The sequence below is a fragment of the Lepidochelys kempii genome, chromosome 1 (assembly GCF_965140265.1).
Source record: "Lepidochelys kempii isolate rLepKem1 chromosome 1, rLepKem1.hap2, whole genome shotgun sequence".
Taxonomy (NCBI): Eukaryota; Metazoa; Chordata; order Testudines; family Cheloniidae; genus Lepidochelys; species Lepidochelys kempii.
In genome coordinates, this window is record NC_133256.1 from 6,107,785 (window position 1) to 6,118,737 (window position 10,953).

Below are 10,953 nucleotides of genomic sequence, written 5' to 3' on the forward strand. Positions count from 1 at the left end.
GTGTTATCGTGTTGGCCTTCACAACACCCTCTGAGAAAGGGTTCCAGGGGTTGACAGGGCGTTGTGTGAAAAAATACTTGCTAGTGTTTGTTTTAAACCTGCTACCTATTAATTCATTCATTAATAAAATAGAACACCATGTATGGGATGTTCTAACCCTATCGCTAGTGTCTGTAGGAGCTTCAATACCTTGTAGTTGTAAATAAAAGCACGCAAACTTGTATGGATCTTTCCTCAGCCAGAACTGCTGTGTTCCCACTCATTTATTCCTGACACCGCCTGGAGTGAAGCAGTAAAGCTAAACTGCTTTGGGTTCTGCTTTGGGTAACCCCCTCTTAACTTCATATTCAAACCTAAACAGAGCCCTGAACAAGCAGGGACAAGTCTTCAAACGTCATAGACACTTTTGCACATGCACCCCCTAGTTGTGCAGATCCCCTCACGCAGACAGGCCTTTGGGGTATTTGCACACTTAAACTAGGCACACACACACACGCACACGCACACACACAAAGACATACACACACACACACTTGCACTTCCCTCTTGGAGATCAATCCCATACTATTGAATGGAGATGTAGCTATTAAGCCAAGGGCCTGTATAATAGGAATGGGTTAATTTACTGCTACTATTTGTGGCTATTCCCTGTGCCTGATCGCAGAGTTTCCTCTGTAATGAAGAAAGGCTCTGAATTCCCAGCGGGGGGAGGAAAGAGGATTTCTTTAACAGGTATAAATACCCCCATGCGGGTTGTCCCGGCAGACTGGAGAATCACACAGCTTGGGTGTGACTGATGCATTCACTGTAGGTGAAGAAGATACAGACAGATCCAGGTGAGTTGGGGCAGTATGGATGTAATCAGGGGCTCTGTTAATGCATAATTTTTAAATACACTGGAAAACTTTGGGCCAAATCCTATTCTCAGTCCCACTGGTGTGAATATAAAGTAGTCGCACTGACTAAAGCAGAGCTACTCTGGATTTACAGCAGTGTAACTGAGCAGAATTTGGCTCTTTATGAATGAGCTCTTTAATAACATGGAAAAAAGGCCTTGTGAGAAGGGGAAGTCCTCAGAATTCAAGAAACGCCAACGATAACACAAGCTGAATTCTGCCCCCTTTGGATGAATTTCTTAGGCTTTAGTAAAAAGAAAAGGAGGACTTGTGGCACCTTAGAGACTAACAAATTTATTTGAGCATAAGCTTTCCTGAGCTACAGCTCACTTCATCGGATGCATTGCGAATACAGACGAACACAGCGGCTACTCTGAAACCTGCAATTAGTCTTTCATGATTTGATTGCAAATCATTCCTCAATTAACACAACATCAAACATTCTTTTCTACAGCCTTAGACACACACACGTGTGGCAACACCTTGTCGTCCCCTTTTCGCCCCTGTGGACTTGCACTACTTTTGTCATCACAACAGTCCAGTCTGCATCTCTTTGGTGACTTCGACTTATTTGTATAAATTCACTTCTCTGCAAGGTCTGTTTTTAAATACATTTCAGCAGAGCAGCCGTGGTCTCCCTGATTTCTTTCCAACCAGCAGCACAGCCTTCCTGCTGTAATACTGATCGGCAGTAAGGTAATTATCGGCCTCACACTGGTGTAAAATGTAGGAAGATCCCCACAACATGAAGGGCTCTGGCGGGTGTTGTGTGACAATTCTGGCATTTCCCAAACCAGAAATACCATCCATCAGCCCAGCATTTCTCATCGCCCTGCTGGATTCCAGGGCAGTGCATGGAGCATAGCAACAGGAGGTAGAAATTTTAACCGGCACTCTCGCTAGCTTTCAGGTTTCTTGCTCGTGAGTAACAGCCCGATACTGCATCTTGGAAGCCAGTGGGAGTTTTTCCACCGCCTTCAGTGGAAGCAGGATCAGAGCCACGGCCTCTTTGTCTCACTTTCCCCATCTCTGGAAGCAGATTAGCACTACTCACGCCTGTCGCCAGAGGAACTATGTACATCCAGGCAGAATGCCCAAGCTGTGCGGCTCAATGGGCCGGGTACGTGCTGCTTCACATGCCGGGGGCTTCGTGGGAAACGCAGGCTACTCGTGGGCGCAGAGCCCTGACAAAGTGGGGCCAAGCTCTCTTCAAACTCCGGCTCTCGGGTGCAGTACTGCTGATAGCAGCAGGGACAGGCAGCCAGAACGCTGCTGCTAAAGGGGCCAGGGACCTCCCGAGAGAACACACTTGCTGTGCTGGGGCATGTATCTGCCATGGCTAAGACCATGTGTCTGCCTGCACTGAGCACATCCAGGGAGGAGACACGTTCCAGCCCATCACTAAGGGACCACATCGGCAGCACAGAGGGGGCAGACAAGAACTAGAGAGGGAAGGGTTAAAAATTCAAAGTTAACGCCCCTCAGCTCCTGTTCTGGTTTTTACCAATATAGGGAAGCTTTCCTCAGGCAAATGACTGGTAATCAAATGCTGCAGCCCCATCTGCACAGGGCTTTACTGCAATTCATTCATTACCACGTGGGCTTCCATTTCTGGGGACTTTTTAAAATCTCCAACCTGTTTTGCATTTAAAAAAAATTGCAATTATTTTGCATACAAAGTTAATGAGAGGCAGTTAGCTACGTAAGGGGCCAAAGAGTTGGCTGTGGGGGGCTATTGGAACCCACAATCAAACCTGTCTCAAGTGTGTGAAGAGGGACAAGGTCGGGGAGGGAGTATCTTTTATTGGACCAACTTCTGTTGGTGAGAGAGAGACCAGGTTCTGGGCCACACAGAGCTCTGTGTCTCTCTCACCGACAGAAGTTGGTCCAGTGAAGATATTCCTGCACTCACCTGGCCTCTCTAACAGCCTGGGACCAACACAGCTATGACAAGGCTGCATAAACTGCCTACGTTTATCAACAGGCCTCGTTCCTAAGCTGTGTCCATGCGGCACTGACTGGTCACACGCTGCTACTGGCTCTTCTCTTTGTTCCGGCTATCAGTAGCCAATAATACATTTTCATGTAAGCAACGGCTGGCAACTAGTTGCCACCGGACTATTACGTGCTTGCCAGGGGCAGGGGAAGTGGTCCCTGCAGTCCTCAATGGAAATGGAGGAGCGCACCCAACAACAGCTCTGTCTCAGATGCCATGTAAGTGTTTGGGAACCTATATGTAAGCGGGGGAATAGTCCCGCTGTTGTGGGGAACTTTCCTGGCTTCTGCACTACCCCGGTGAAGTGGGCTAGCGAAAGGATCTGAGTCCTCGCTCCCACTTCCTTTATCCAGGGGCCTCCCTGCCCTTGAGGACTCCCCTTCCACTCTCCTGTCTGGCAGAGTCCTCGTAACCCCAACAAGGCTGGGCCCAGGATTCCTGGGGGGCTCGACCCCCAACCCTGCGGTGGTCACCTGGGACAGGGGCTAGGCTGTCCCCACTCCGGGGTACTTTCTCTGCACCGGGCACTTCTCTGACCCACTGACCATTACATACAAGTTAAAGCAAATGCAAGTTATTTAATCGACAATTAATTTTTAAAAGAAAAAGGAATAATGGGAAAGGTGAAAGGAAACACATCACCCCGCTCTGTGGCAGGGAACATCACGAACAGTGTCTCTGGAACGTCAGGGCAGTTCACAGTCTGTTCCTTGTAAGTCCCAGGCCTCCTGCTCAGGCCCTGGCTGTGCTGCAGAGATGCTGTGGGTTGGACACTCGCTCTGGTGGTGGCCACACGCTCTCAGGCTCTCGGTGGTAGGACCCTTCTTCCCGGTGTCACCCCCGCCCTGTCGGGGTTACGATCCAAGCCTGGCCTGCAGAGCCCCTTGGCTGAGGCCTCTCCCTGTGCTGGGCCCACTGCCCAGGGTCCCCCTCGGTCTCCCCAGCTGCTCACTGCACCCAGCTCTGGACAGCTCCAGTCCCAGCTGCATCACTCGGTCTCTGCACGGCTGCTGCTGGTCTGCCTCCAGCTCCCTGGGCTGCTTCTCTGGCCCCTCTGCCTCTGGTTGCTCCAGCTCTGCTCCCAGGACAGGTCTGCTCTCTCTGGGCTGTGCCTCTGGCCCCTCTGGATCTGGCCCAGCTCTGCTGCCCAGCTCAGCTCAGCCCCCTGCGTTCTCCTTAGCTCGGCCCCACTCTGTCCGACCCAGGCAATTCCAGCTCACAGGGAGGACGGGACCCCCCTGGCCTCCTGACTCCCTGATTAGCCTGCCCGCCCCGTCATTCCGGCTGACCTGGAGCATTGGCCTCTCCCTGATTTCCCATAGACCCTTCCCCCTCTTTAGTACTGGGAGCTAGCAACTAAAACACCCCCACTGAATGTTAGTAAGGGGGCAACAGTCCCCTTACATATAGAAAGCGCTGGCCTTGGGCAGACGTGCGTTCATGCCCCCAGGGCAGGCCGGAAATGCCCTGGCCCTTTCCAGCTGGGAGCCACAGTTGCAGGGCACATGACAAGGGCAAACATGTGACCGACAGGACAGCACAGAAAAGACTCCCTGCAGAGGCAGGGAAGGAATTTTCTGCACAGGCCAAGGGGACAGTCTGCGTGGGGGGTGAGCCCAAGCAGGCCAAAGGGACGGGCTATTTCTGAACTTCCTGCTTTCCAAGGGCAGAAACTGATTCTCCCGATTCTGAGGGTCTAATATAGCGGGTGCGGGGAAGGGGCTGTGACTGGAGTCCCATGCGGGCGGGGGATGAGCATTCATAAGGAGAGAGTGAAGTAGTGGAGACAAGGAGAAACTGGCTACACAGCATCTCGTGTGGAACATGCATCTGAAGGTGCTTTATTGTACACGGCCAGAAGTGGTACAATGCCAGAAACCAGTGGGGCTGTCAGCGCTGCACAGGGGGTAACTTAATGCCAGTAACAGAGAAGCAGAGAAATTAAGTGGTTTTGCAGACACAGGCTTACAGGGTGATGGACGGGCATGGCCTTCCCAGCCAGCTTCCTCTGGCATCCACACACGCGCCGTCCCGTTGTAGGCGGGGGGGGCTGTGCTTGCGTAAATCAGCTACGGATCCAGCTCAAAGAACTCAGAGCTCACCTAGTTTATTACCCTACGGGCTCCATTCTTTCTACAATCAACTCTCAGAGAGAAAAATACCTGGACAACATTTTCACAGTAGTGACGTTGAAATAGATTGGGAACCATGAGGAAAGGGATAGATAATAAGACAGAAAATATCATATTGCCTCTCGATAAATCCATGGTACACCCACACCTTGAATACTGCGTGCAGATGTGGTTGCCCCATCTGAAAAAAGATATATTGGAATAGGAAAAGGTTCAGAAAAGGGCAACAAAAATGCACAGGGGCATGGAACGACTGCCATGTGAGGAGAGATTAATAAGATTGGGACTTTTGAGCTTGGAAAAGAGATGACTAAGGGTGGATATGATTGAAGTCTATAAAATCATGAGTGATGTGGAGAAAGTAAATCAGGAAGTGTTGTTTACTCCTTCTCATAACACAAGAACTAGGCGTCACCCAATGAAATGAATAGACAGCAGGTTTAAAGAAACAAAAGGAAGTATTTTTTCACGCAACACACAGTTAACCTGTGGAACTCTTTGCCAGAGGATGTTGTGAAGGCCAAGACTATAACAGGGCTCAAAAAAGACCTAGATCAATTCATGGAGAACAGGTCCATCAATGTCTATTAGCCAGGATGGGCAGGGATGGTGTCCCTAGCCTCTGTTTGCCAGAAGCTGGGAATGGTCGACAGGGGATGGATCACTTCATGATTCTCTGTTCTGTTCATACCCTCTGGGGCATCTGGCGTTGGCCACTGTCAGAAGACAGGATTCTGGGCTAGATGGACCTTTGGTCTGACCCAGTATGGCCGCTCTTAGATAGATAGATAGATAGATAGATAGATAGATAGATAGATTAGATAGATGTTGTCAAACTTTTAATTGTTTACATCCTTGATTACGTTCTTAACTTACAGCTCTGGATGCACCAGCTGTAATTTTCAATGATCAAACAGCTGCAATTCTCTCTGGTTCATTTTGCCATGGATGTATCAGGCCAGATTCACCCCTGGCCCAACGCACTGCAGTAGCTGTACAGGGGCAAAGGCTGATCAGGGAGTAGCCAGGGCTGTCTGCTGTCTCCAAAACATTATCTTATGTCCTCAGTCCTCATCTTCCTCTTCTTATCTCTGAGTCTGCGGTGGGATCCTCGTAGAGGCTCCTGGGTCTCCCGATTGCACTTGGTTCATGGAAGGTGACTGGGGAAAGAGGGCAGGGCATGGAAATCTCTGTGCCCTACTCTCCCCATCTGTCAGTACAATAGCAACTGTGGGCCCCAGCTGAGATCAGGGCCTCACCGTGGTAGGAGCTGTACATACACATGTGCATGCTAGAGAACCCTTTCCCGGAAGAGCTTACAAAGGAAAAAGACAAGACAGACAAAGGAAGGGGAAACTGAGGCACAGAGCGGGGAAGTGACTGGCCCAAGGTGACCCAGCAGCTCAGTGGCAGAGCCCATGACAGCACTCAAGTCTCCTAACTTGCTGTCCAGTGCCCTCCCTACTAGACCACTTTGCCCCTCCAGACCATGCTGCCAATTTAGGAGCGTAATTTAAGACACCGAGCTTTGAACGCTTTGGCCTGAATAAACCAAATAAGCTTGTGCTGGGTTTGAAAAATGTCCAGCATCCAGAAAAAATCCCAGCCCTTCAATTATTGTATTGCAGGGAAAGACCTTCTGCAAATCGATTGATCCACGACTGCAGTAGGTCATGTCAACCTTCAATCAGACCTGCCCTAACCCCTCTACGTTCCTGCTGACCGGCATCCCCAGCCTGGAATCTGAGCATGTCTGGATCTCCATCCCCTTCTGCCTCATGTATCTGATTGCTCTGCTAGGAAATGGTACTGTCCTCTTCGTTGTAAAGCAGGAGGAGACCCTCCATGAGCCCATGTACTATTTCCTCTCCATGCTGGCAGTCATTGATTTGGTCCTCTCAACTGCCGTTGTCCCTAAAATGCTGAGCATCTTTTGGCTGGATTCCAGAGAGATCAGCTTCGGGGCCTGCTTCCTCCAGATGTTCTTCATCCACACCTTCACTATAGTGGAGTCGGGGGTGCTCTTGGCCATGTCTTTAGACCGATACGTGGCCATCTGCAACCCCTTGAGATACAAGACTATCTTAACCAGCTCAAAGATTGCCCAGATTGGGCTGCTGTCCCTTGCTAGAGGAGTGGGGATTGTGACACCCATAACCTGCCTTCTAACCAGTCTGCCCTACTGTAAAACGAATGTCATCCCTCATTCCTATTGCGAGCACATGGCCGTGATGGAGCTGGCCCACACAGACACGGCAATCAGCCACCTGTACAGCATCATTGTGGCCACAGCCCTAGTGGGGACAGACTTCATCTTCATCACCTGCTCTTACGGCATAATCCTCCGCTCCGTCCTACGGCTCTCGACTCAGGAAGCGCGTCTCAAGGCCTTCAGCACCTGCGGCTCCCATGTCTGTGTCATCCTGCTCTTCTACTTGGGAGGGCTCCTTTCTATGTACCTGCATATTTTGCACCTCAGCCTTGCTCCTCACACCCAGGTCTTGGTGGCTGACCTGTACCTCGTTGTTCCCCCCATGCTAAACCCAGTCATCTACGGCATGAAGTCCAAGCAGATCCGGAAACGGGTCTTTAAGCTCTTTGGCCAAAGAAAGATCTTAGCAAAAGCCAGTATGTAGGGTGGCCACTGAGGCAGCCCCAGAATACTGGACCTCCCCTCCGTTGTCCCCGCCTTTGCCTGTGTGTCCCCGCCCCCAGCAGCATGATATCGCATGCACAGTGCGTGTGAGCTCACACCGGCAGGGGTGGAGCAACACACTCCGCGAAACAGCATCCTCCATGCATGATACCAGAGCTAACCATGGCTGGTTTGAGAGCAGCACCGGACAGGGGACAAAGCATACAGAACCAGGTCTGTCTGGCTTAAAACCCAATGAATGGCTTGCCTACCGGTATCCACCTGCTGACAGTACAGGGCCAGCTGCCAAGAGGTGCTGAGCAGCCCGACGCCCATTGAAGCCAATGGGACTAATCCTGAGGGGTTCTGAGCTATTACTATCCCCATCTGGCGTCTCAGCAGAGCTATCTAAAAACTCAGTCCACATTTTTGCAAACGTTTTTTAATGTTTGATTGGACCTTTTTTTCCCGGGGTTTCCTATTCCGAGGTGTTGTTTTAAAATGTCAGTGACATTTTTGGAAATTACATCAGTGCCATTTGTTTAAATCTCGATGGGTTTTTTTTAATGTCAACACCGTTTTTGGAAAGTTCCATGAGGGTCTTTTGAAAATGTTCTTTTGAAACTTCAGCCAGCTCTCTAGCTGGTTGAAAAATACCATGATTTCTTTGTCAAAATTTTTACTGGTTTCCAAAATTTGGGGAAAAAATTTCACCGTTATTTGAAAAATCAAAGATGTGTGACCATTCTGACTTGTCAGGATTTGGCCCCTGGTGCCTTGCAGGGGAGCATTTTCAAAAGCGCCACTTAAGGGTACGTCCCCGCAGCCTGCAGCAGTGAGCCTGCCAGCCCAGGGCTACAGACTGGAGCTCGGGGGGCTTGCGTTTCCGTGCTAAAAATATCTGTGTAGATGTTGCATGAGGGCTGGCACGAGGGCCTTGAAGCCTAGCGAGGGGAGCTGTGCTTCAGACCCTGAGCTCCGGCCCGAGCCACACCTTAGCACCACTGGCCACGCAGCTGTTCATAACAGGGCAGCACGAGCCGCACCAGCCGACATGTGTCAACCCGAGCTCAGACGTTCGCTGCCGCTGGCTGTGGAGACGTGCCACAAGTGACCAAGTCCTGTTGGGACTGATGGGTAAAATTTTCAAAAGTGATTGAGGGACACTGGGCCAGATTTTTAATGCTTGTTAGGTGCCTAAAGATGCAAAGGCCCCTGGATGCTTCTGAAAATCCCACTGGGGACCTACCTGCATCTTTAGCTGCCTAAACCCTTTAAAAATCTGTCCCAGAGGAGCCTAAGTCTCACTGAAAGTCAATGGCACTTGGGCTCCTGAGCCACATTGGTGCTGTTGAGAATTTGATCCTAAGTCTGGCTTGTGTTTCCCTCCAGTGCCCCTCCAAAGCAATCTCAGGGCAACTGCTTGTATTTATTCAAATCAGACACAAATCAGACTTGATCTCGGAGCCTGTACCACATATTGGAAAGACTAATGACGAATGCTAACAAAAAGCAGCGCTGTCACATGCGAGACATTTGGCGAACCAGGAAAACAAGAATCGCCAAGGACAGGCTGCCAAGAGAGGTCCAAACACAGCTGTCACCAGGACTGATGGACATGGCAGAGGGAGAGCAACCCCTCGACCAATTTCTGTCCTCCCTGCTGCATACCATTACCCCAGAGAACAGGGAGAAGACAGTGCAAGGCTGAGAGTCCACTGGACAAGCCCCATGCTGGATGAGCATCCTTAGCGGAACCACCCAATGGGGACCTGGCTGGATGGTGAAGCTGCCCAGGTATCTTCCCTCCATGCAGACCGAGCCTAGACCAGGTGTGCTATAAGGTGTGACTGCTCTTTTTGCAACCAAGCTGCGGTGCACGGTGCAAAGACAGGCTCCTGCAGGCACGTCCCCCTGGCATGGGTTTCCCAAAGGAAAGTATATTCTGCGCTGTCCAGCCCTCTCCTGGACAGTTCAGATATTTAAGGCCCACTCCACTGCCCCTCTAAGGGCTCAATATCCAACAGCTGGCTGCTTTACATGGAGTTAGCCACACAATTCAGTTTAAACACAACACTGGGTTACTTTTGATTCAAGAATAAAGCAAGTTTATTTCACTACAAAGAGATTGGTTTTACGCCACTAGAAGTATAAGGCCTTAAAGTCAGGAATGGTTACAAGAGAAATAAAGATCAAACCGTTTCTAGGAACTAAAACTTAACAAACTTGTTTCAAGATGAAATTCTCGCCACATGCTCCCAGCACCAGGGCTGACCTAATTTCAAGCCAGGATCTGCTCCCAACATCAAAGGGTGTTTCTTTTGTCTTTTGAGATGAAAGAGAGAGACGTGGAAGGGAGAGATACCTTGGGGTGTGTTAGGGGGCTTATTCCTTCACACACTTACTTCCCTGGTCCTTCTCGCATGAACAGAGAGCAACAATACCCGAAGTCCAAAGGCGCAAACAATTCGATGTTTTGGGGTGAACTTCCAGCAAGCACGATTCCCGTTTCCTTCCTTTGTGTCCCCCTTCCCAGCTCTGACACCACAGAGCCTTACACCTGTGTCCCTGTTCCCATTCCTGCCCTTAGCCAAACATGATTCCGATTTCCCCACCCCCATTCCCTGTTCCCATTTCCCACCCACACACCCACACCCACTTCCTGACTGACTGCAGACTATATAGTAAAACTTGAGTTCTGCTTAGCTATACCTTAACCAATCATTTTCCTGAAATTTAACTAACCAATCCTAACATATTGTAACATGATTATGTAACCAATTATATCCCACCACCTTAATTAGTTTATACCTAGCGAAATTAATTATACAGCAGACAGGAACAATCACAGAACCAGACAGAGATTATACAGACAAACAATAGGGAAATGGAGACTATAATGACAAAACAATACAGAAGTGAGGATTTCACATCCCAGCTATTGATAAGTGAGTTCTTGCCAGACAGGATGCTATCAAACTAAGTTGCCTTTTACATCTTCTAGGCACTTCCCTTTCTCTGGAGGTGATAGGCATTATCAGGACAGGATTGTATCCTAACAACCCAATAGCACCTTCTTTCAATGTGACTAGGTTGGAATTCAATATCTTCATAAATGATCTGGAGGATGGTGTGGATCGCACCCTCAGCAAATTTGCGGATGATACTAAACTGGGAGGAGTGGTAGATACGCTGGAGGGCAGGGATAGGATACAGAGGGACCTAGACAAATTGGAGGATTGGCCCAAAAGAAATCTGATGAGGTTCAATAAGGATAAGTGCAGGGTCCTGCAC

The 10,953-nt window shown here is 49.7% G+C and overlaps 1 protein-coding gene across 1 annotated transcript; it reads left to right on the forward strand.

Annotated features, from left to right (window-relative positions):
• The first annotated feature begins 6,697 nt into the window (after nt 1–6,697).
• On the forward strand, nt 6,698–7,660 carry LOC140905610 (olfactory receptor 52K2-like). Its single transcript, XM_073329120.1, has one exon. It carries the CDS (start codon nt 6,698–6,700, stop codon nt 7,658–7,660), a length of 963 nt encoding a protein of 320 aa, XP_073185221.1.
• The last annotated feature ends 3,293 nt before the right edge of the window (nt 7,661–10,953 follow it).

Bases quoted from the DNA above. Each gene is read 5' to 3' on its own strand.
- LOC140905610 (XM_073329120.1), top strand. From the start codon at position 6,698: ATGTCAACCTTCAATCAGACCTGCCCTAACCCCTCTACGTTCCTGCTG.